The sequence below is a fragment of the Saccopteryx leptura genome, chromosome 4 (genome assembly GCF_036850995.1).
Source record: "Saccopteryx leptura isolate mSacLep1 chromosome 4, mSacLep1_pri_phased_curated, whole genome shotgun sequence".
NCBI classification, from domain to species: domain Eukaryota; kingdom Metazoa; phylum Chordata; class Mammalia; order Chiroptera; family Emballonuridae; genus Saccopteryx; species Saccopteryx leptura.
The window spans coordinates 220,471,989-220,497,917 of record NC_089506.1 but is presented as its reverse complement, the minus strand read 5'-3'; the positions used below and the strand labels follow the sequence as shown (position 1 = coordinate 220,497,917).

At 47.4% G+C, this 25,929-nt stretch overlaps 1 protein-coding gene across 8 annotated transcripts in view; it reads left to right on the top strand.

Moving 5' to 3' along the window:
- The window catches only part of TNRC6A (trinucleotide repeat containing adaptor 6A), a 183,172-nt gene that overhangs the window by 124,838 nt on the left and 32,405 nt on the right, over positions 1-25,929 (top strand). For 3 of the 8 annotated variants that reach the window (XR_010751205.1, XM_066383390.1, XM_066383392.1), the window contains exons 5-7: positions 2,201-2,222; positions 21,827-22,165; positions 22,389-22,442. The exons of 2 other annotated variants lie outside the window; for them this stretch is intronic. Coding sequence is in view for 5 of the 6 variants with exons in the window: in XM_066383390.1 (XP_066239487.1) it covers positions 2,201-2,222; positions 21,827-22,165; positions 22,389-22,442 (415 nt within the window). In the remaining variant the exon portion in view is untranslated. The remainder of the gene's footprint in view (positions 1-2,200; positions 2,223-21,826; positions 22,166-22,388; positions 22,443-25,929) is intronic. 3 more of the 8 variants (XM_066383396.1, XM_066383391.1, XM_066383393.1) reach the window with 2 other exon arrangements.

Below are 25,929 nucleotides of genomic sequence, written 5' to 3'. Positions count from 1 at the left end.
GCAGATGTTTACGCCCTCCGTGGTCTGAACAGTGCAGGTGTTTACTCTCCGTGGTCTGAACAGTGCAGGTGTTTACTCCCTGTGGTCTGAACAGTGCAGGTGTTTACACCCTCCGTGGTCTGAACAGTGCAGATGTTTACACCCTCCGTGGTCTGAACAGTGCAGATGTTTACACTCTACGTGGTCTGAACAGTGCAGGTGTTTACACTCTCCGTGGTCTGAACAATGCAGGTGTTTACGCCCTCCGTGGTCTGAACAGTGCAGATGTTTACGCCCTCCGTGGTCTGAACAGTGCAGGTGTTTACACCCTCCATGGTCTGAACAGTGCAGATGTTTACACTCTCCGTGGTCTGAACAGTGCAGATGTTTACACTCTACGTGGTCTGAACAATGCAGGTGTTTACATCCTCTGTGGTCTGAACAGTGCAGATGTTTACGCCCTCCGTGGTCTGAACAGTGCAGGTGTTTACACCCTCCATGGTCTGAACAGTGCAGATGTTTACACTCTCCGTGGTCTGAACAGTGCAGATGTTTACACCCTCCGTGGTCTGAACAGTGCAGATGTTTACACTCTACGTGGTTTGAGTAAATAGACTAGGTCCTGGACCAGCCCACAAAAACCTGTTTTAAGAAACTGGACCTCTTATCAGTTACATGACCTCCCAGTCAGGAGCTCCTGGATTCTGTTAGGTTTCTTCCCTATGGTAGTCAGTGTTCAGATGGACAGACACCCTCAGGTGTCTCTAGGCTGCCACGTTCTGTAGATGACACACACTGGATGAGACGGAGCGTTGTGCAGCAGCATGGACTGTTGGCAGAGAAGCTGCAGAGCAGGAAGCCTTTGTGTTGCAAGGTCTGGGAGAGCATGCCCCAGGGCTGGAGGAGCAGCACGACACCTCGGACTTCAGTGGTGGATCGCAGTTCTGTGTGCTGTGGCACTTGTTTCCTGTGGAAGTGGACTGGAAGAGACAGGAGAGATTTTTAAAAAGGAGTTTCAACTTGTAAAATAACTTTTATGCTAACGTTTTGACTTAAGAAGATTACGTATGTTATTGTTTGACGTGATGTTTCTAATAGATCAAAGTATTATACTGAATTCTCTTTAATAAGACAGTTGTACTGCTATTCCATTTTTAAAACAATTTCTCCAGAAAGAAATAAATTGTTTGAGCTCATTGACTAATGTTTTTGCGTCCTGCCAGTGCTCTCAGACTTGGAGAGGCACCTCGGTGCCTGGATGGACTGACTCTCCCAGGAGAGACAGACGTTTGGTGTACTCGGTATTAGAGCCGTTGCCATGTAGTTCTTTACCGTACAGCGCTCCAAGGAGAGCATTAAAAACTGGCATTTTTGGTTACAACCACTGTAGATGATTAAGCGGAGTGAATTATAAAGGCCCGTGGCAGGCAGTTAAGAAGTGCTCTGTCTGCGTTTAGAAGCGGCTCTGGACTCCCCGCCTACCCTCGCGCCTTTTGTTGTTAGGACTCCCATGCAGTTGGTCTTAATCAGAATGTTGGGTTTTTTGTGGCCTCTGCCTGTAATCAGTCCTCTGCTTCAGGCACTGTGAGGAAGTCCTCTGGGTGGGTGTCACCAAGAGCAGAAGCTGGGCAGACATGGCAGGCAGAACTTGTGTCATGGGAGTTGACCTTCTGTCCGATGTGTCAGAAGTGACATATATTAGGAAATTTTTCCCAGTCAGAAATGCTTAAAATTAACTATGTTTAACTGTAATAGCAGCCTAGCTATTAGTAATATATCCAAAGTGGTTATCTGCAGATTTTCTTCCAGAAAACTTAATTTATCTTTTACCATTCGAAAGAAGAATTTTTGAAGCTATTTAAATATGTGCAGAATTTATTAGATCTATCAATGGAAAGGTGACAGTTAAATAAAAACCATTTAAAAACTAAATGACGAGGAAAGTGCGGTCCCATTATTTATCGTACATTGCCATACAGTGTCTTCTGCATTGTGTCTACAGAAACATTTTACTAATAAATATGGTATTAGGGACAATTGGGCACATCTATGGAAAAAACATGTTTTCTTTGCATATCTTTTCCAGTGTAGTTCATCTAAATGACAGATTGTGTAATAAAAGTGTATGTCTTGTATAATAGTAATCTATGAGCATTTTATCATAACAACCCATTTCAGTTTCATATTTACATTGTTTTTTGTTTGTTTGTTTTTATTTTAGGCCACTGAACAAAAAATCAAAGGTACGTCATTTAAAGCTCTTTTTTTATTCTGTTGTTTCACTAAAGTAAGGTTGTTGGTATGCATTTTTATTCACTCTTAGGGTGGGAGAGAGACGAGGATGCCGGACTGGTGGGGTGGGCACAGCCTTGTTCAGGACGTCATCCTTCGGGGTTCATGCGTTGACATGGTGGACCTTCCACGTTGAGGCTGGGCTGCCTCGAGGCCTCTTTTACAGCTGTCCTCGAAGATGAGCACCACCTCCGAGCAGACACCCTGGATTTCAGTGCACGGCTGCCTACCTTTCCTTCAGTCTTCCATCAGGAGTCTTACCTGGAGCTGCCGCTAGGGCTCGCCCTGTCTCCCTGGTCTCCCGCCCCTTCCTGTAGGCGCGGTGGCGGGTACTCGAGCATCACGGGTGATGGTAGACGCTAGCCTGCGGCCACTGCGCCGGGCACAACAGCTTCCAGCACGTAGCAAGCAGAGTTCAGGGAGGGGTCGCGGGACCTGCGTTCCTCTCAGAGCCTAAACCGGGCTGCTTCGCTCTCCAGGGACTCGACTCCTAGGGAGGAAACACGTGGAGCTCCCAGGTGCTGGACTCCCTCCGTCCAAAGATCCTGAACTTGCACTTTGAGCCGTATCCGAGGTGTGACGTGTGCCTTTGCTTGATTGACACAGTCAGTACTGCCTGTTTTAGTTGGAAGTCAGCATTGTTGAAGGTGACATTTATCAGTACAGTTGTAGAAGAGGGAACAAGAACAGGCATAGCTTCTGTTTTACGGGAGAAAGTGGCAATAGAAGACAAACACGGTGTAATATGATGTGATTTGGCTAAAGGAAAAGTGCCTAAGTTGTCCTGAAGCCTAGAAGGGTGACAGTAAGCTTAACACCAGGGTTAAGGAAGGCCTCCTTGAGAACGCCCCTGAGATCATGAGATCCGAAAGATGGAACCACCGTTCCAGAGAAAGGAGCCTGAGGCGGCAACAGGGGCAGCGTGTGAGGGCTCGGGCACAGGTGATGTGCTGTCACGTGAGGTGGTGTTCCCGGAACTCTGCACCCAGTGGTGAGGGCGGGGCTTGGGTTTCTCTGAAGGGATAGGCAGGGCTCAGGGAAAGACGGCCCATATTCTGTATGGACCAAGAAGGTGGGACTTTTTTTCTCTTTAAAGATTTTACTAATTTTAGAGGGGGGGAGGAGTGGGAAACGTTAACTTATAATAGTTGCTTCTCATGTGTGCCTTGACCAGGCAAGCCTTGGGTTTTGAACCGGCAACCTCAGCGTTCCAGGTCGATGCTTTATCCACTGCACCACCCCAGGTCAGGCACTAGGGGCTTTCATAGGCAGGTGGGAGCCACTGAGGAGTTGAAGCAGAGGAGTGACATGGTTGGGTTTCTTGTTCCTTTCTTAGTGCTGTCCACCACTGTGTGTGGAAAGTGTGGGCTGAAAGATGCAGGAAGGAAAGGTTCTCTGTGGAGAGGAGACGGGAGGAGAGCGTGGGCAGGAGGAGGGAGTCTTCAGAGCACCCTGGAGGCGCTGGTGGAGCGGCAGGGGCCTGTGCTGGTTAGAGAGTAGAGAGCCAGCCAGCGCCTCCATTTAGAGGTCCTGCCTCTAAGCTGGAGCTCAGGAACATTCCTCTGTCGAGTGTCCAGCGTTGCCAGAGAAGGTGGAGAGGGAGTGGAGACGGTGACGAGGCTCCGAGCTCAGGTCTTGGCAGTGGGGGTAGAACACGAGGGACCAGTGTGTGAGGCGTGATCAACACCTGGTGAGGTGGGGGGTTGAGGGTGACGTGTGGCTTTGAACCTGGGTGTCTAAGAATGTTGTAGCGCTGCGGAGTAAAGTCTGGGGAACGTTGTTGTGTTAATTTAGTAGGAACGTGAGCACAAGTTCTTAAAACTCCACTTTCCGCACACCACTCCTCTGAAGGGGAGCATTAGGTCGCCCGTTGTTCTCTGCTTCACCAGACCCTCTGGCTGGCTCTCAGGGCCTCTTTAGTCTGATCCTCGTGGTCTAACCAGCCTGTTTCCATCACTCCCATCCTTTCCGGAGCGGTCTTTCTGCGTTCCGAACCCTCAGAGCTCGTGTCTAATGGGTCGCCCTGCGGTCTTCACTGTGGGGCACTGGGTGGTGTTCTGTACTCAGTTTCTGACTGGACACCCCTCCCCGTGGAAGTCTGTTTCTCCAGCACACTCTGAGCGCCTGTCGTTTATACCCTTCCGAATGTAAGCCATCCCTTTAGATCACTCATCAGATGTGGACAGGTGGGAGGCTTGAGACTGTCAGGCGGAGTATACAGAGGTCTCGTCAGAATACAGCCTGGTTTGCCAGCTCTTCATTCACGCCGTTCTTACCTCGGTAGCAGCACCTTCATGGTTGGTCATGTTTACTCCTGGTCACGGAAGTGTTTTCCCTCCCCTCTGTGCTCTGTCGCGGCTGTGGGCTGCTTCTGGTTTGGGTTCTTGTGGGTGTTTACTGAACTCCATTTTGGAATAATTTAGGATTTACAGAAAAGTTGAAAAGATACTACACTGAGTTTCCCATATACCTCCCCTTGAGTTTTTCCATTATTGATATCTTACATTTCTGTGGTATGTTTGTCAGAACGAAGAAGCAGGCATTGGCGTTAAGTGAACCCAGACTTGATTTAGGTCCCACCCTGTCTTCCATGAGTGTCCTCCTGTTCTAGGACCTGGTGCAGGAACCGGGTGGCACTTAGTTGTCATGTCTCCCCAGTCTCCTCTCGTCTCCACACAGTGTTTTTATTATTATTACTGTCCTTTACATTTTTGATTGCCAGTGTTTAAAACTCAGGAGAACCCACCTAATCTAAAACTGCAGTTTCTTACAGTTTGGACTGTCCACATCATTTTTCACCTTTTTCTGTATTATAGTTTATATAAAGCCCATGGTTAGTCATATGTGGCTATCAGGTTTTTGAAATGTGGCTGAGGAGCAGATTTTAATTTAATTGGCCCACGCAGGTCCAGAGCCATGTGGATTGTTGAGAGTCAGGGTTCTGTGCTCAGGAGCTAGACTCAGCACCCCTGTGGGGCTCCGCATTAACAGAGCCATGTGGATTGTTGAGAGTCAGGGTTCTGTGCTCAGGAGCTAGACTCAGCACCCCTGTGGGGCTCCGCATTAACAGAGCGTGTGGATTGTTGAGAGTCAGGGTTCTGTGCTCAGGAGCTAGGCTCAGCACCCCTGTGGGGCTCCGCATTAACAGAGCGTGTGGATTGTTGAGAGTCAGGGTTCTGTGCTCAGGAGCTAGGCTCAGCACCCCTGTGGGGCTCTGCATTAACAGAGCCGTGTGGATTGTTGAGAGTCAGGGTTCTGTGCTCAGAGGAGCTAGGCTCAGCACCCCTGTGGGGCTCCGCATTAACAGAGCCGTGTGGATTGTTGAGAGTCGGGATTCTGTGCTCAGAGGAGCTAGGCTCAGCACCCCTGTGGGGCTCCGCATTAACAGAGCCGTGTGGATTGTTGAGAGTCGGGATTCTGTGCTCAGGAGCTAGGCTCAGCACCCCTGTGGGGCTCCGCATTAACGAGCTGCGCTTTGCTTTCGGAGGCTGCTGCCATTTCCAGTTCGACACCCCTTCTGTGCTGCCGCTCGGCGGTGCAGCTCTTTATATAAAAGCTGGGTTTTGTAAAGTATTGGGAGTTAGGTTCTTATCTAGCTCTCTTATGTGCAGATGACGAGATGTTTATTTCTTGGAGCAGTGGATGCGTGACTCACCTAATAAAAATGTGGACGAGTATAATTAGTGGCAGTGAAATCCTTGGGGGTTTTATTCTTACTTTGTGACTTGAACTTTGCGAAACTATAAAGAGCATGAATAATTGGATGTTTGAATATTTGGAATATTTTTCTAAAAATATGTATATTATGAATATTTCCTTGAAATAGCAGGGGAGTGAAGTGCTGAAAATTTCTAGTGAGGTATAAGAATAGATAAATAAGATACCGTGTGGTCTATACAATGTAAAGACAGGGAGAGAGTTAATGTCACCTCTTCACAGTGTCCTTGGAAACTTGGTTAAGAATAAAGGTCATTTTAAATTTTTATTTTTTAAATGGGTTTGTCTTTGAAAACAGGTTTTAAAATTGATTGATTGATTTTTTGGGGGGGGGAGAGAACCCAACAGATAGAAACATTGATCTGTTCATATGCCCTGACTGGGAATTGAACTTGCAACCTTTGTGTGTTAGAATGATGCTCAAACCAGCCAAGCTATCCAGCCAGGGCAGAGGTCTTTATTTTTTACAAACAGCTTTTTAGCTCTGACACTGGCGTATTTTGGAAGCATGCTGATTGTACAGGCCTTGCAAAAGAATATGTACTGAGCCTGACCAGGCGGTGGCACAGTGGATAGAGCATTGGACTGGGACGCGGAAGACCCGGGTTTGAAACCTTGAGGTCGCCTGCTTGAGCACAGGCTCACCAGCTTGAGTGCTGGGTTACTGGCTTGAATGTGGGGTCATATATGTGACCCCATGGTTGCTGGCTTGAGCCCAAGGTAGCTGGCTTGAGCAAGGGGTCAGTAGCTCTGCTATAGTCACCCCCTCGTCAAGGCACATTTGAGAAAGCAATCACTGAACAACTAAGATGCCACAACAAAGAATTGATGCTTCTGATCATCTCCCTTCCTGGCTGTCTGTCCCTATCTGTCCCCTTCTCTGACTCTCTGACTGTCTCTGTCCAAAAAAAAAAAAAAAGGAAAAAGACTATGCACTGGTAAGTGGTGACAGCTGATAGTTCTCTGCCTGCCTGGCTGGCTCCCAGTGTTTTCTTCAGGTGACTTTGTAAGCAAGCCCTTCTCCAGAGACTGGGAAGCCCCAGAGCTCCTGCAGGAGAGGACCGGGGTAGAAGCAGGCAGAGAGGAAAGTGAAAGATTGTTTTATTTTCTGGTGTCACGTAGGGAAACATTTATTGCTGCTGTTCTTGTTCTGGATTAAAAACTCATGAAAGTTGAATCAACATTTTAAACACATTTTTGTTCCTGCCACAGTTGGAAGCCATTATTCTTACTCAATTCTGTCCTTCCTGTTTTTTTTAAATCAAACATAATTTCATTGCTTAAATCTGTTGATCTAGGGAGTGATCAAAATACTAAAGAGCTATTAAATCAGCTATGTGTTAATCATATTGGAGACATCATGACAACTGACTGCATTCTTACTGTGTGCTTTGCACTGTGCTTTATATACTGTGTTTAGTCAGGGAAGCTGTCCTCAGTATTTAGTTACTAATAACAAATGGGCACCAGTGAGTCAGCGTATGTGCTGGAGCAGCACCCTAAACACTTAATGTCCCAGGAGTGATTCTTTTTATTGAATTTTGGAAAATGTTTGGGACTCGGGAGGGGCTACAGCAGCAGGCTGAGAACTCTTGAGTTTATGCGGTAGATATTAAAAATCACAGTGCGACCCTGGCTGGATGGCTCGGCTGGTTAGAGCACCGTCCCATAGAAGCACAGAGATTGCCACTTCAATTCCCAGTCAGGGCTCCTACAGGAGCTGATCGATGTTTCTGTCTCTCTCTTGCCCTTTTGCCCTTCTGCTCTCTCTAAAATCAATAAAAGAAACATTAAAAAAACAAAAGCCCAGGCCCTGGCTGGTTGGCTCAGTGGTAGAGCATCAGCCCGGCGTGTGGAAGTCCTGGGTTTGATTCCCAGCCAGGGCACACAGGAGAAGCATCCATCTGCTTCTCCACCCCTCTCCCTCTCCTTTCTCTCTGTCTCTCTCTTCCCCTCCTGCAGCCAAGGCTCCATTGGAGCAAAGTTGGCCCGGGCACTGAGGACGGCGCCATGGCCTCTGCCTCAGGCACTAGAATGGCTCCGGTTACAACAGAGCAACGCCCCAGATGGGCAGAGCATCGCCCCCTGGTGAACATGCCAGGTGGATCCCGGTCAGGGTGCATGCGGGAATCTGATTGCTTCCCTGCTTCTCACTTCAGAAAAATACAAGAAATCAAACAGAAAAACCCCCCAAAACCCAGTGTGCAAGCAGGGTTTTATCCTGTGTACTAGCGCAGTCTAAGCCTGCCCTTAATCCCTCAGCAGCCCTGCAGAAGTAGGTAAGAACCGTTTATAGGTACAGTCAAGGCCAAGAGAAAGTGAAGTCACTGACTGGACTGGGCTCCACTGTTTCTTTTTCCTTGAAAACAGCTCTGTTTTTTTATGGAAGGTGAAATAGGAAGGCTACACTATTGCTCATGCTTTAATAATGCTCAATGAATGAACTAAAACAATGCATCTTTTAAAAATATTCCAGAAAGATCTTAGAGTTTATAGTATCTTCCTTCTGATTGAGCACAGCTAAATAAAAAATGACACCACCAGCATAATTTTATGAACCAGGGAGGATTTGACAACTTGGCCATGTATAAGGTGGTTGACTCTTCAGGCCCTTAGAGAAAGCTCTTAAATTGTTTCTTGTATCTTTGAGTATTGATGAAAAAGGATAGAAGTTTTGAGGACCAAGCAAAATGCTGATTCTAGAACCTCTCTTCATGCTTCAGACCTGCATGCAGTAAATGCTGACTCCAGACAGTAAAAGACCCGACTGCTAGCTGAGTGTGAAATGCCTTGCTCCACCTCTCTAAGGAAGTTGTCAAGACGTTTAACGAAAAAAAATCACATAGCCTCCATTTCATGAGTTCTTCAGAAGGATAGGCAGCGCCTTCTGATGGGCACAGGCGGTAGTCTCGCTCTGGATGTTCTCTGGCAGGCGGATTTGACAGAGTTATAGGATGCAGTGTAACTGTCGGAATACGACTGAGATGGCTCAGCTGGAGTGCAAGGAAGAAAGTGTTTAATTTGCCCTCCTCATTAATAAAAAATGTTGTCTACTTACTTTTTCTTTAATCACTGCCAATATCAGCCATGTTTTAAAACCTCATGAAGTCATCTTGGGAAACAAAGAAAAATGTAAAACAGGTGTTTAGTAATCCATTATCCCAAACTTAGGATCCAGAAACTATCGTTAATTTCTTGGTTCACCATTTATGAAATAGTCACAGTGTGCCTACCCTGTTTCACGCACTGTTGTACCCAGACAGAACAAGTCCTGGTCCCCGCTGCCCTGCCAGCCCTACCTGTGTTTTAGTGTAGTACACGTAAGTGTATGTGCCTGTGATCTCAGCTTACCGCTCTGTTTTCTCTCCAGTCTCCAGTCTCTTCACCCTGACCCTCCCGCAGTAAGGGAATCCAGGAACTGGGGGCTTGACCCAGGGTTTCTGTACTTACTGCACAGGTTCTCAGAGGCAGCCGCCAAGGCCCAGATACGCTGTGACTGGGGGTGTGTTGCAGTAAGGGAGTCCAGGAACTGGGGGCTTGACCCAGGGTTCCTGTCCTGCACAGGTTCTCAGAGGCAGCCGCCGAAGCCCAGATACGCTGTGACTGGGGGTGTGTTGCAGTAAGGGAGTCCAGGAACTGGGGGCTTGACCCAGGGTTCCTGTCCTGCACAGGTTCTCAGAGGCAGCCGCCGAAGCCCAGATACGCTGTGACTGGGGGTGTGTTGCAGTAAGGGAGTCCAGGAACTGGGGGCTTGACCCAGGGTTCCTGTCCTGCACAGGTTCTCAGAGGCAGCCGCCGAGGCCCAGATACGCTGTGACTGGGGTGTGTTGCCTGCCCTTGCTCGCATAGAGAGTGGAGGGTACTAACTAGAGAAAGTGCATCCTTGTTTACAGCCTGGGTCAGGGACTGGGAGCCCGCCTTGTTGGGAGCTGAAGGGCGGGGAGCGTCCCGGGGTGAGAGTTCCGCCCTGACACGCAGCAGGTCTTCGGTTCCACAGGAGACAGATCAGGAGTCTTCTGGTTTAAGGAGAGGAGTGGAAAGCAGGATGCTTGGCCAGAGAGCTTTGTCAGTAAGCAGGTAAGAGTGCAAGACCAGGGAGAGACACTGTGTCAGAACTCGCCCTTTCAGTGTTGACTCGGGTTGTTTAGTTCTAATACAGAGCTGTGCCTCCGTGAAAGCTCCTAGGCAGTGCTGGATTTTTAGAAAAATGTGCCTGATAAAACAGAGCATCCCCCTCTGTTACCCGTGGGGGACGTGCTCCAACCCCCGGGGGTGCCGGAAGCCAGGGTAGTGCTGAACCCTGGGTATCCTGTGTTTTTGCCATTACATATGTACCTATCCTAAAGTTTAATTTGTAAATTATATTTACAGCCTGAGGTGAACAACAATAATAAAATAGAACAATTGTAGCAATATACTGTAGTAAAAGGTGCATATTGTTTCAGAGTATCTTACTGTTATACTGTGTATATATATACTCATACCATGTTCTGTGTTCGTCACACTTCTCGTGACGTAAGAAGGTGCAGGACCCACGTGATGAAGCACAGTGAGCTGCTCAGGACAGTGTGCGGTTTCAGACGTGTATTTTTGGAGTTTCCCGCTTAGTGTTTCTAGGACCATGGTTGACCACAGGAAACGGAAGCCACGGAAAGCAGAAACACAGATACGGTGGGGGCAGAGGGGACTCCTGTACTTAAAGTCAGCATTTCGCCACATGCAAAAAGCATTCATTGAATCATCTACTATAGATAATCCTGGAATTGTACTATAAACACAGCATAGTGATTACATTTCCAAGCTTCTGAATCAGGTAGACTTGAATTTGAATATTGCTTTTATAGCTATTATTTCGGTGACTTGGGCAAGTTCCTTAACTTCTGAGCCTCAGTTTGACTCTGCTAAAGGAGATAGTTCAGGCCGCTTAGTGTTGTGGGAATGAGATGGTGTAACGTAGAGCATACATCACAGGACCTTGAAGGCGGTAGATGCTGAGTATGTGATAGGTGTCTTCTTACAGATGCTGAGTGACTTTGTATCTGAGCGACTGAGGCATATAATTAGGCATTCCCCCATTCTTGGGGAATTTAATTTTGCTCTTAGAAATAAGATGAAACTTAATTTATACTAGAAGGAGCGTTGGCTTGATGGTCAGATTTTGTGTTATGTTTCAGCTCTGCTGTTTACTAGATGTTTGATTCTGGGCAGTCTTCTGAGCCTTAGCTACCTCATCTGCAAAACGGGAATAATATTTCAAGTTTATAGAATTGTGCCAAGGGTAAAGAGAAATCTGTTAGATCGCCTGGCACCCAAGTGGATACTTGGTACACTTTAATGCTCACTCCTGTCTGCAGTACCCTAGCAGCCTGTGGCCCTGGTACACTTTCATGGTCACTCCTGTCTGCAGCACCCTAGCAACCTGGAACCCTGGTACATTTTCATGCTCACTCCTGTCTGCAGCACCCTAGCAGCCTGTGGCCCTGGTACACTTTCATGGTCACTCCTGTCTGCAGCACCCTAGCAACCTGTGGCCCTGGTACATTTTCATGGTCACTCCTGTCTGCAGCACCCTAGCAACCTGTGGCCCTGGTACATTTTCATGCTCCTGTCTGCAGTACCCTAGCAGCCTGGAGCCCTGGTACATTTTCATGTTCACTCCTGTCTGCAGTACCCTAGCAACCTGGAGCCCTGGTACATTTTCACGTTCACTCCTGTCTGCAGTACCCTAGCAGCCTGGAGGCCAGATACATTTTCATGGTCACTCCTGTCTGCAGTACCCTAGCAGACTGGAGCCCTGGTACATTTTCATGTTCACTCCTGTATGCAGCACCCTAGCAACCTGGAGCCCCCTTGAAACAGCAGACTAGCCGTCTCCCCAGTTATTTCAGAGTTTCTCCTCACCTGGATGTCGACTCGCTCTTTCCTCTCCTGATTGTAAAACCCCTCTGGCACGGACCACCGTGCTGTGTCTGTCATAGTGCGAGGAATATGTCTGACAACCTGAGAACCAGATATCTCCTCTTTATGAATTTGGTAGGCCAAAATCAGAATCTTACTGCTTTGACCTATTTCTTTATTAATTAGGAAAATAGGATATTATATGTTTAATTATTTGTACTTTATTCCTTATTTGAATTACCCATTCTTATTTTTTACCCATTTACCTCTTGGGCCTAGAGTTTTTGTTACCAATTTATATATTCCATCTGATGTATTTGATGCAAATATTGTCAATATTTTGGACTATAGTACATGTTTGAAGTTCTGAGAATGGGATACTAGGTAGAAATATCTAACTTTTGCCCAATATGAGACACCATAAGGGCTACACATACTGTAGAAGATGCAAATATATGTTCAGAAGAATTAAAGCAAAATTAGATAAGTTATAGTTTCGGCTTGAACTCCAGTCCTGAACTCACTCTCTCTCTCTGTTTTTCTTTTTTTAAAAAGAGAGACAGACAGAAAGGGAGAGGGAGAGAAGCATCAACTCGTAGTTGTGGCACCTTAGTTGCTTACCTATTGCTTTCTCATACGTGCCTTGACTAGGGTGGGGGATGCTCAACCCAGCCAAGTGACCTTGCTCAAGCCAGCGACCTTGGGCTCCAGCCAGAGACTGTGGGGTCATTTTGATGATCCCACGCTCAAGCTGCACTCTGCACTCAAGCTGGCGACCTTGGGGTTTCAAATCTGGGACTTCAGCCTCCCAGGTCTATGGTCTCTGTCCACTGTGTCACCACCAGTTGACCAAACTTAATTTTTTATTTTTTGATTCCTATGCTGAAAAACAGTACCTTTTTTACGGATTTAGAAAAAATTTTGGCTGTTTTCTAAAAATTTAAGTATTTTATAGCATTAACTATAGTATTTATCTAAACTTTTATAATAATTGGAACTTTTCCTATTTAAAAAAATTAGTTAACCATCCTGTATTTGTTAAAAGTAATTTGTGTCTTCCTTGATTTATGGCAATTAACTTTTATGACCCTTCTTAAATTTTAAAAAAAATTTCAGTGGGACTTTTTTCATGTTCCTGTTACAAACTTCTAGTTGATTGATAGGTCTTATCTTTGTTTGTTTGGGGTGGGTTTTTTTTTGAGTCACAAATGGAGGTCAGAAGCTCTCTACATTATGCTACAGAATCTACTAGAAGAGTTTTCCAAATTTACTCAGACATGAGAACCACATGGTGCATTTGTTTTAAAAAATACAAATTCTGGCCCTGGCCAGTTGCCTCAGTGGTAGAGCATTGGCCTGGTGTGCAGGAGTCCCAGGTTCGATTCCCGGCCAGGGCACACAGGAGAAGCACCCATCTGCTTCTCCACCCCTACCCCTCTCCTTCCTCTCTGTCTCTCTCTTCCCTTCCCGCAGCCATGGCTCCATTGGAGTAAAGATGGCCCGGGCACTGAGGATGGCTCTGTGGCCTCTGCCTCAGGCAATAGAATGGCTCTGGTCGCAACAGAGCGACGCCCAGATGGGCAGAGCATCGCACCCTGGTGGGCATGCTGGGTGGATCCCGGTCAGGCGCATGCGGGAGTCTGACTGCCTCCCCGTTTCCAGCTTCGGAAAATGGGGAAAAAAGAAAAAAGAAAAAGAAAAATACAAAAAAAAGAAATACAAATTCTGATTTAATTTGTGAGGTTATAGAATTTGTTTTGTTAACAAGTGCTCTGTAGTAGTTCTGATTAAACAAATTTGGGGATCAATCCTGGAATTACAAGTTATGAAAGAGACTTAAGGGTAGTCTGACATTTTCTCTTTTAAAGGATATGCCTTTGCCTGAAAATACATCTTTTATATTTTACTTTTCTGAATCTCACACGTTTGGACAAGATTTGATGGGCAGGTTAACCAGAGATCTTGGAAATGCCGTGCTGTGAGTATTGTGTGGCATCCTCCAGCTCTTGAACACGTTGCCAGTTTTCCCCGGATTTCTGTCTTATACTGCTGCCTTCCTGTGAAGGTGTCAATAACCATTGGTTTCAGCTGAAGGAGTTGGCTAGTCATGAACTGTCTGGTCCGGATAGTGACTGTGCCGTTGATGGTGGCGGCCAGGAAGGAAAAGGACCCTCCTGCAGACTTTAAGTCATCTCTAGATAACTTAGAGTACCTAATATGATGTAAATGCTGTATAAATAGTTGTTTTATTCAGTACAGGCAACCTGCTATGTTACGTTGCTAACACGTCAGGAACATGACAATTTTGCTTTCCTAGTTTTTTCAGTCCACAGTTGGTTTGACTTCTTGGATGTAGAACCAAGGATGTGGAGGGCTGACTGTATAGTTTGTTACATTTCATAGTAATTTTAAGTCTTACTTTTTGTTCTCAGCCATTCGGTTTAACTTACTTTCTGAGGAGTAGCAGAAGTTAGTGGATTGGGAAGCATTTAGCTATTTTTCAGGTTGACTAGTGGCACTTAAAACTACAACCATTTATCCACAACGAAAATTCTAGTGCGGCATCTATGCACCTGAAAGCCAGACTTGCCGCTCTGTGCCCTTCATTCAGCGTTCCAGAAATGACTGACGCCAGCACAGGACAGGGAATGACCGCGACACAGGGGAAGTGCAGTACAACCCGCCCAGCATGCTACTGAGGAGCCAGGGGGGTTCTTTAGGAGTGTCCTGTTTCCCCCTGTTTAAAATCAGTTTTATTTATAAGCTCATCTTAATTGAGTAGAACCCCCTGGCCTCTTTCTGCTCCTGCCCCTCCCTTAACCTTTTAAATAGTGAGTTTTTTTCATGCTCGCTGACCCCCGGGAGTGAGGGTTCTTCAGAAAATGAAATTAGTTCTAGTTACAGTTTTATTAACTTAAAATCATGTTTGTTTGATACCAATTTATGGAAACAAGAAGAACATACATTTGCCTTTTTTTAATGTTGCCTTCCACATACACGGCCGTACTCTGGACGGTCAGGAGGCATGAGGACGTCCGTGAGCGCTCACACCCCTCACAGGATTGAGATACCAGGGAGATGGGGTTCAGGTTGTTGGGCCTTGGATACAGGCTTACAGGTTGGCAAGCAGCACTTCATACGTAGCCTTTTCTCCGCTTTCTAATGAAAGCCGCGGAGTGGGGAAGCAGCCAATGTCAGAAAGAACTTTTTTTTTGCAATTTCTTGGTGTAAATGCTTTTCTAATCTACTTAGAAGTTTTCATCAGGTTTGTGCTTTCTGAAAATCTGTGTCCCAGTGTGATGCTGCTGCTGCTCATCAGGACAGCCGGGAAGACAGACCTCCCCGTACTGGACTCCCTGATTGTGGGTGGTCTGTCAGGGGCTGTGAGTGGTGTCTCCGGGGCCTGTTGGCACTAGGTCTAGCGGGACTGGGAGAGTGAGGAAGAGACCCCTGCTGGGGTGAGGAGCTGGGCAGTGAGGCTCCTGACTGAAATCGCTTCTCTCCCACCCCTCTGCCATAGCGGCTTCCTCAGGCCATTCCTCCTCCTCTCTGCTGCCAGACCTGCTCCTTGGGTCTTGCCGTTTCTCCTCGCTCTACAGTGCTTGTGCCTTCTTTTCCACCTTTTCTCCTGAACCCTAAACCCGACTTCTGCTCCGGATTTTCCCCGAAGTCTCGAGCTGTCTGTTCAGTTACGGGTGGTGTGGTTTACAGTTACCCCTGAGAGGCTGCTTGGAACTTCATGAGGTCCACGAGGCCACAGCTGTCTCCTTAAGAGGAACACATCTGTTCTGTTCACTGTCCTTCTCTCATCTGTGTACAGGGGCGCTTTCTGGAGGCTGCGTAGTATGGGTGTCACAGTAAATCGGAGGCAGGAGGGAATGTGGGAATCCACCTGCCTTTTGTTAAGCTAGATATTAAGGAGATTGCAAGATTGTAAAACAATGCAAGCTTTTCACTTATTTTGGAAATTTTTTAAAAATAAGTATTTTAATGTATGTAAAGGGTTTATTTTTAAATATTAATAAATATTTTTAAATTTGTTTCAGTTTCTGGGATGGTAGATATCTATAGATATAACCCACATAAAAGATCTTTGGTATTCTCAGTAACTTTTAAAAGTATAAAGGGGTGTTGAGACCAAAGAGTTTGAGAATTGCTGTCCTACAGTAACAATAAACCTAACATTAAAAACTAAACTTGTCTCTCTCACATACCTGCCAAGCTGAACTTCTGTGTTCTCTGTCATCTCTTGGTAAATGGCACCTCTGTCTGCCCAGATTGCCGACCAGCAACTTGGTACATATCCTTATTCCTCCTTCTTTTCCTAAGCTAGGTGACAATAGTGAATGAACTAACATTTATTGAGTACCAACCATATGCTAGTTGCCATTCTTAGTGCCTTCTGTCCATTGTCTTGTTAAAGCCGTATGTGGTATATAGGTCCTACTACTTCCCCCGTTTACAGGTGAGGAAGCAGAGAGCCAGAGTGATTTAAGTATCTTGTCATAGTCGTGCAGCTAGTAAGTTGCAGAACCAAGATGTGAATCCACATAGTCTTTTGAACCTGTACGTCTTTGTTCTGAAACAGTTTATGTAAGAATTTTATTATGTGTTTCTTAAGGATTGTATGTACACACTTCCTATAAAGTCGCCTGGGCATAGTGCTTTTTACAGAGGTAAATCTTGTAGGACCTTTTCCGTGTCTTCTGTTACTGTAGTATAGGACCTTCTCCTAGGAGTTCATTTTGTAAGTCATACTTTATGGAGCAGAGGCTGGAAAACCACAGCTTGGAGAAGCCACATCTAGCCCACTGCCTGCTCTTGTATATGCGGTTTTATTGGAGCACAGTTGAATCCATTCACTGATGTGTTACCTGTGGCTGTTTCTTGTGCCACATCAGAGATGAGTAGTTGCACTAGAGACAGTATGACCTGACCTACAAAGCCCTTGACAGAAAAGGTTTGCCAGCCTTGTTACAGAATGTCATTCCGCTTAGTTGGGCTTCGTGTTTTATTGGCATAGATTGTACATAGTACTTTCTTGACTTTCCAGAGTCTCTATTTTTGAAATTGTCTTTTTCTTTTCTTAATTCCAAGTACTGTTTCTATTTCTTCTTTCCTCCTTCCCCATTGTTTGGTAGTGCTAAAACTTTGTCTAATTTACTAGTAACAGTGTTATGTTGGTGTTCCATTTTATGCTGATTGTTGCAAGTATGCTAGTGAGATAAAAGAAATGTATGGTTGCATTGATCATGGACACTGTCTGATCCTGATTTGTGATTTTATAAATTTCTCTTGTTACTTCTCTTCTAATTAATCTATGCATTTTTCCTCCCTCTTCTGGGGTCAGTATTAAATATTTCCCTCCTCCAGCTTTTCCAAATATTTATAGAGTTGAACCTAAAGAAATATATATATTATGTTAGAAAATCATCTTTTTGTTTTTTTAATTAAAAATATTAAGTTAACTGGTTTGGTTTGCTTTTTCATAGACCCATGTGTTGGACTCATTGGTTTGCTTTGGATGTCGATTGATTTCTACTTTTCTCTTTATTGATTTCTTTTTGCTTCCTTTGGTTTGTTTTTAACTTGAATTGGATGCCTTACAGTCATTCTTGTTGCTGAAAATAATTAAGGCTATGAAGTTTTCTTTGAGCACTGGTTAGCCATAGCTTAAATTTTATTATGTATATTGTTTTCACTGTTCTGTTCTTGATATACAGTTTTGATATTTATTTACTCAACTCAAAACTTATTTAAGGCATTTTATTTGCTAGTTTTGTTTTCTAGTGTTACTGCATTATAATATCTGTATTCTACTTTTCAAGGTGTTATATTATCTGTTTTCAAGGTGCGTTGTTTTGCTTTTTTGTCAAATTTTTCTCTTTCTATCTTCATTTGGTTTTACATGTTTTGAGACTAAGGTTTGATATATAAAGGTTCTTGTCTTTTTATATCTTTTTGTTTCTTTTATAAAAATGGGATATCTTTTATAATACTTTTCTTCTTGAATTTTTAAAATCTGATATTACTGTTTTTTTTCTTTAAATTCTGTTAGCATTTCTTGGTGATATCTGTCTCTCTCTACTCCCCCCCCCTCCTCATTTTTCTGTATTGTTTTGTTTCGAGAGCAATTTTTGCAAAGTATATTGTTTAAATTTGATTTTTTTATTTTTCTTAATCCAGGTTAAGAGCTCTTATTAACAAGTGAATTTAACCCATGCACATTTATTATGATTACAGATGTGTTGGGGTTTATGTTTGGCGTTTCATTTTGTGTCACAGACAAACCACAATATTTTTACTGTATTTTTTGTGAATGAATGTTTTTCTTATTTTTTTTCCTTAGTTTGGATGTTTACTGACATAATTAACCTAAATTTTAACTACACATACAGTATAGCCAATATTATACACTGTTTCTTTATATTTGTTATCCTGCAGCTCGCCCTTGCCCTCCACCTGTGTGCACGGTTCACTTCTCCTTTACTCTTTTGTTTTTTTAAGTGAGAGGAGGGGAGATAGACTCTTATATGTGCCCCAGCTGGGATCCACCCGGCAACCCCTGTCTGGGGCTGATGCTCAAATCACCTGAGCTAACCTCAGCGCTGAGGACCACGCGCGAACCGTTTGAGCCACTGGCTGCGAGAGGGGAAGAGAGAGAGAAGGGGGAAGGGTGGAGGAGCAGGTGGTCACTTCTCCTGTGTGCCCTGATGAGGAATTGAACCCAGGACGTCCGTACACTGGGTGGACACTATCCACTGAGCCAGCTGAGGTAGTACTCTTGACTACTACCTCCCTGAGGTTTTCACTTCAGATTATTTCATTTTAGTATATAGTATTGCATTGTCTTAGTGTTTTTACTGATTTTAGAGAAGCTTTCTGGCCCCAGAATTGAGTATCTGTCTCAGCCTTATTTTCCTCGTGATGCTTGACTGATAAGAACAATGGTTTGAAGTGGGAGTGGGCTTGCTGGGCAGCATGCCTGTCCTGCTTTCACATTCCTCGTCACTCTGGAGGTGATGTGAGGGTTCTCATACGTGTCTTCATGTGGGTCATTCAGTGCTTCACGTTTGTCGTTTTCTGATTCCTTGAATGCATTAAACAGCATCTTCTTGTTGCTGTCTAACACAACATCTGGTTATTAACTTGCTGTCACCACTATTAATGGAGTGACAAAAGAGTCTTTTTTTTTTTTTTTACAGTGAGTCAGAGAGAGGGACAGACAGGAACGGAGAGAGATGAGAAGCATCAATCATCAGTTTTTCTTTTTCTTTTTTTTTTTTTCATTTTTCTGAAGCCAGAAACAGGGAGAGACAGTCAGACAGACTCCCGCATGTGCCCGACTGGGATCCACCCCGCACGCCCACCAGGGGCGATGCTCTGCCCACCAGGGGGCGATGCTCTGCCCCTCTGGGGCGTCGCCATGTTGCGACCAGAGCCACTCTAGCGCCTGAGGCAGAGGCCACAGAGCCATCCCCAGCGCCCGGGCCTTCTTTGCTCCAATGGAGCCTTGGCTGCGGGAGGGGAAGAGAGAGACAGAGAGGAAAGTGCGGCGGAGGGGTGGAGAAGCAAATGGGCGCCTCTCCTGTGTGCCCTGGCCGGGAATCGAACCCGGGTCCTCCGCACGCTAGGCCGACGCTCTACCGCTGAGCCAACCGGCCAGGGCCCAAAAGAGTCTTTTGTAGCAGAGGGTAACTGCACCACTTAAAGGTATATTCATTCAAGTGACAGATACTGTGCTGAGCCCAGCACGATGTAAAAGCCAAGTTAAAGTTTTTATTTCCCTTGTAATTTTATAATTACATACACTTTTTAATTTCAGAGGTACTTTACAATATCCCATGTCCTGTTTTTCTGGTGACAAAGGAATATACATTATTGCTGCATTCTTGGAGCATTAAATTGTCCAGGAGACAAAATGGTCACACATAGAGAAATTAGACCTAGAATATACTTGGTCCAAACTCGTATGTGAAGAAGTATCAATATCAGTGCTCTCCTCTAAGTCCCTGGGCTGTTGGGAGAACAGCGGCACGGGAGGGTGGGCTGCGGAGTGAGGGGACTGCGGAGCTGCGGTCTGAGGGTGGGAATTGTGGACAGGGCCGAAACCGCCCAGACGAGGCTCTGCAGCTTGGCGTCAGACGCACGCTGCGCGTTCAAGTGCTGGGCTGCTTTCTGTTTTCACATCCGGCCTGGCACTCCTGCCCCTTGAGCAGAGTTTTCTCTGTCCTCCCCGCTCACGTGGAGACATTTTGCTTTATTTGTGTGACAGTGGCATCTGTGAAGATGCATGAGAGCTGAGCACAGAAGCGCTCAGCTGCTGCAGCAGCTTAAGGGGGTGTTGTGCCACTCGTGCAAGGGCAGCCTGTTGACGTAGCCTCGTGCTCAGCGTTCTGTGTGCGTGCCTGTTTTAACCTTAGGACAGCTCTGGACAGTTACCCCTTCCACAGAGCACGGGCTCAGTCAGACTTACGCAGCCTGGCCAGGAGCACAGCCCAGGGAAGGCAGATCTGGGCTGGACACCTCAGTCCATCTGGTCCCAGAAGCTCCTATAACATGCTTCCTCGCCGTAGGTTAGAGATTGGGTGTCTTAACTGGTAAGGCACTTCTGTCAGCTTCTGTTCTTACTCCCTTCTGGGAGTTCAGAAATTCACTATCTGTGGTTTCTGGCTGTTCCTATATAGACAAGTGGCTATTCTGAGATTCATTTCTCCAGTTTTGATTACTGTCATAGATTTCATCCTGTTTTCTTTGTACTTACTTTCCTGTGCTCAGTTTATGTGATTCAGACATTTAAACAATAAAAAACGTTAACTCTTTGCTGTTTTGGAAGGAAACTGACAGGTTGTTTTCTACTCTCCTTCTTATGCTGTTATCTTCCAGAGGTAAAAAATAGAAACCATTAAAATAGAAACATTAAACACGAGGCAGATTAAGAACAAATTACCAGGGAATTGAGGGCTTCTTTTGGGATTACTGAATTCTTTCATAATATGAGTTCCATGCTTTTTTTTTTTTTTTGTATTTTTCCGAAGCTGGAAACGGGGAGAGACAGTCAGACAGACTCCCACATGTGCCCGACCAGGATCCACCCGGCACGCCCACCAGGGGCAACGCTCTGCCCACCAGGGGCAACGCTCTGCCCACCAGGGGGCGATGCTCTGCCCCTCCGGGGCGTCACTCTGTTGCGACCAGAGCCACTCTAGCGCAGGGGTCTCAAACTCAACTCAGCATGTGGGCCGCAGAGCAAGATCACAGCCGTTCGGCGGGCCGCACTAGGTCTACAAAAGGCAACTGTTACACAACACTTTTCAGTGTCACAAAACGACCAGAAACTGTAGTTCGTGGATTAGTCTGCCGGCCGCACAAAATTGTTCGGCGGGCCGCGAGTTTGAGACTTCTGCTCTAGCGCCTGTGGCAGAGGCCAAGGAGCCATCCCCAGTGCCCGGGCCATCTTTGCTCCAATGGAGCCATGGCTGCGGGAGGGGAAGAGAGAGACAGAGAGGAAGGAGAAGGGGAGGGGTGGAGAAGCAGATGGGCGCTTCTCCTGTGATCCCTGGCCGGGAATCGAACCCGGGACCCCTGCACGCCAGGCCGACGCTCTACCACTGAGCCAACCGGCCAGGGCCGAGTTCCATGCTTTTAAAGCCAGTGCTCGCAGTCCAGTCGGGGCATGGCCTAGGGGCGGAGGAGACTGGGAGCCCCCCCCCCTGCGGGCACTGCCCTGCAGGCCCAGGACTGCAGTGGTCTTCACGGCAGCCGGGGAGGGACCCTGACTCTCTGACAGGAAGCCGGAGCCCGGGTGTGAGGGAGCCCCGCCTGGAGCTCTGAGCCCTTAGGATTGATCATCTCAGCGCCTTGTTGTGTGATGGCTGATACTCTGGAGGTACACTTCCCTGGCTAATCTTGTCCACCCCTTTTCTTTTGTTGGGATCAGTGCCAGAACAGGTAAAGCCCATTGTAAACCTGCCTCAGCCCGCCAGCTCTAGTAACGGCCCTTCCCCAGCGACCAGCACTGATAATAATGCCCAGCGAGCCACAGCCAGCCCGCAGCCGCAGCCACCGCCGGCCTTGCCTCGGTACCCGCGCGAAGTGCCGCCACGGTTTCGCCACCAGGAGCACAAGCCGCCCCTAAAGCGGGGCCAGCACTTCCCCGTCATAGCAGCGAACCTGGGACCCGCGGCGAGAGCGCTGAGCAGCCAGCCCGAGAGCAGTGCTGGGGCGGGCCCGCCCCCACCGAGTCCCGGAGAGGCGCAGCGCGGCGCGCCCCGGCCAGGTGAGAGGCCTTTCTTCCAGGCTCGGGCGCCCCTGTGGGCGGAGCAGGTGGACATGTCCACGGCGGCGGGTGGTCAGGTGTCCCTGCTCGCTGGCCTCGGGTGGCACAGTGAGGATCGGCCCGGGAGCTGAGGGTCGGGACTCGGGGAATGTTGCTTCTGAGGTCACTGCCCATCCTGCCTTTTTTTTTTTTTTAATTAAAAAAATTTTTTTTTTTTTTACAGAGACAGAGTCAGAGAGAGGGATAGACAGGGACAGACAGACAGAAACGGAGAGAGGTGAGAAGCATCAATCATTAGTTTTTCATTGTGCGTTGCGACACCTTAGTTCATTGATTGCTTTCTCATATGTGCCTTGACCGTGGGCCTTCAGCAGACCCAGTAACCCCTTGTTCAAGCCAGCGACCTTGGGTCCAAGCTGATGAGCCTCACTCAAACCAGATGAGCCCGCGCTCAAGCTGGTGACCTTGGGGTTTCGAACCTGGGTCCTCCGCATCCCAGCCCAACGCTCTATCCACTGCGCCACCGCCTAGTCAGGCCCATCCTGCTTTTAAAGTGACCGTTTTCCTCACCCTCCCTGTCCTAGCTGTGTAAATAAGCGGCTTAGACTCAAGTCCGTCATAGCTTGGTGTAGCTAAGACCTGGCACTTCCCTCGAGTGGTGTGGGAGCAGTTCTGCGTGTGTTGCGTGCAGTGCCAGCAGCCCTGTGAGCCGCGCTCGTCTCCCCTTCTTGAGAGGAGGCTGAAGCTCCAGGACATGACACCTGGGCCTGGGCCGCTCTGTGACCATGTGCCATGAAAGACAGCCCTCGTGAAAATGACCGAACAGCACATGCTCTCAGCCACCTCCGCGCGGCCGTTCCCGGCTCAGTCGCGGTGTGAGGCCTGAGTGCTCTAGCGTGTACTTACACAGTCTTCCTGAAGCCCAGTGTGTGTCCGCGTTTTCATGGGTTCCGGTGGTTTGTCCATTCTTTTATCAAAGTATGTATTTTCAAGCTTTCATCGTAAGCCACGTAGAAGATTGAGGGAAACCGAGGTTCCCATGCATGAAAACACTAGCTGATGAGTACAGGCTCTGGAGCAGACGGACCTGGTCTTCAGATCCTAGCTCCACTGTGTGTGCCAGGTGTCCGAGTCTCACCCAGGCCACCCTGTGTACTGTCCCCGGGGGGGAGAGGGACTCGCCTTCTGCCTCCACGGCCTCCACATAAGCAGGAACTGCTCTGCACACATGGTGGTGTTTCCTGGCTAGTGAGCCGGCTGGGACTCACAGCAGCAGCTGACTCGGAAGCTCCTCTCGTCACAGCACCCATGCCGTGCTTGGGGACAGACTGGCTGTGACAGATAAAGAGGAAGAGGGTGAGTGTGAGTTTTCCAGTGTAGGCAATTAGAGCAGCCATTGTTATTGGAAAGGGTAGAAACTTGAATTGTCATCCTGAGTTAATACTCTCTCCCCTCCGGACATGGACTACCAACTGATCTTGGTCAGATCGCCCCCTCACCTGAGCGTCTCCTAATCTCTGAAGTATGAACAGTAATTGTCCATCTCTAAGGTCGCTTTGAGGATCAAAGTACATGACACGTTAAAGTAAACAGCTTAGTGCTGAATGTGTTGGCACTGAATGAATGACCTTCCCCGTGAGCTGTACAGAGGACTCCACTTTTCAGGAAGAAGTGCCTGCTTTAGACAGAACCCACCCGATGCCAAACAACTGATGACGTGATTGGAAGTTCATCTGGGAAGTCAGATTGGAAGCAGATGGACTGAGTCATCAGCATAATAAAAAATGCAGTTAAAACCTTGAGAGGTTATAGGACGAATGCTTGGGTGCCTCCTGCACATGTGGCATGGTAATTAAACAGAGAAGTGGGTGGTAAATTCAGAAAATGATACATGTTGAAGATGTTTTTTCATTTTGGGAAATGAAACAAACTTGTTTTGAAATGGGTACAACAGCAGTCTAAGAGTCATATTTTTCAAGAATGGACATGGGTCAAAAATCCTGAAAGCATTACAGGTATACATTTAGATGACAAGAAGGCCCAAGATGAGGGCATAGGAAAGAGTCTTCAGAATCGTTTGAGAAGGAAAACTATCCCACCTTTTCTACAAGGACCTCAGAAGGGTGAGCAGCATTACTGTGGAGGGGGGGATGGGCATCAGGAGGGGGAGCAGCATTACTGTGGAGGGTGGGATGGGCATCGGGAGGGGGAGCAGCATTACTGTGGGGGGGGGATGGGCATCAGGAGGGGGAGCAGCATTACTGTGGAGGGGGGGATGGGCATCAGGAGGGGGAGCAGCATTACTGTGGAGGGGGGATGGGCATCGGGAGGGTGAGCAGCATTACTGTGGAGGGTGGGATGGGCATCGGGAGGGGGAGCAGCATTACTGTGGGGGGGGATGGGCATCAGGAGGGGAGCAGCATTACTGTGGAGGGGGGATGGGCATCGAGAGGGTGAGCAGCATTACTGTGGAGGGGGGATGGGCATCGGGAGGGGAGCAGCATTACTGTGGAGGGGGGATGGGCATCGAGAGGGTGAGCAGCATTACTGTGGAGGGGGGATGGGCATCGGGAGGGTCAGCGCCCGCCCGGGGTCTGACGTCAAGTCCTCAAACAGGGAGCGCAGGTGCCGAGGGAAAGCCGCCTGCAGAAGAACCAGATGTGTGCTGTTGTCTTTTTTTAAACATTTGTGAATTCCCACCTACCAGCAGTGTGTCACATATTTACATTCAAACCTCTTAGTAGATGCTACTAGGAATGATGATAGAAACTTTAGCCACAGAATGCACCACTGGGAGTCTGAATCAGGGAAGATTTCTTAGACACTTACCCAGCTCCTGAAAGGTTGACATAGCAGTATAGTGGCTAACCCGTTTGGAGTGCTGACTGTGAGCGCCTCGCTGCGGTAATGCATTTAGTCCTCATTGTGCAGACTAGCGAGGTCACGTCCCCCTCACAGACTAGAGGAGTGAGGAGCAGCACTGTGGACAAGCATCGGGAGCCTGAGCCGTCACCCAGAAACACGTGTCTGCTGCTCTCAGAACTGGGGTCCATCCTTACGGGCCGCAGGGCTCCAACCCACACTTTACCATCTGCTTTTATTTTTGTCTATTTCTGTTCACATTTGGCTTTTTGTTTCCTGAACATGCAGTTAAGGAAGTAGAGCTGACATCTAAATTGATGTATATAATCCATACATAGGAATGTATTTTAAGTTGTTGGTGGAGATGAGGCATGCTGGGTGTGTCTCCCTTTTCCCCGTGTAATGGGTTTATTCAGCGCAGCCAGGCAGTGGGGCTCATGCGTCCGTGAGATTGGGGACTCTGTAACTCGGGATCCCAAGCTGAAATGCCTTCACGGGTTGCCAGGCAGGTCAGGGGACAGGGGACAGGGAGTGATAGGAGCAGGGGGCTCAGTTGATCTCATGCTCTGCATGAAGTAAGTACCTTTACATTCTTACATTAAGTGTTTCAGAACCCTGTGCTGGTCCAGCCAGACAGTGCTGTGGGCGGAGCCCAGACACTTAGTGCCGGTCTCAGCGGACGTCTGAGACCTCCTGCAGTTGATTCCTTAGAGCAGTAAGGTGCAGGCCCTGCCACTCCCCAGATGTCACTAGAATTTGCGAGGACTAATGTGTAACAGGACTAGCTGCGGTCTTGTTCCTGTGGGCCAAAGGGTGCCGACCCGACCTTATCACCCAGCTCACGGGATAAATACACAGGCCTTGAGCGAGTAGAAAAGAGGACCACGCGTCCCGTGCACCCG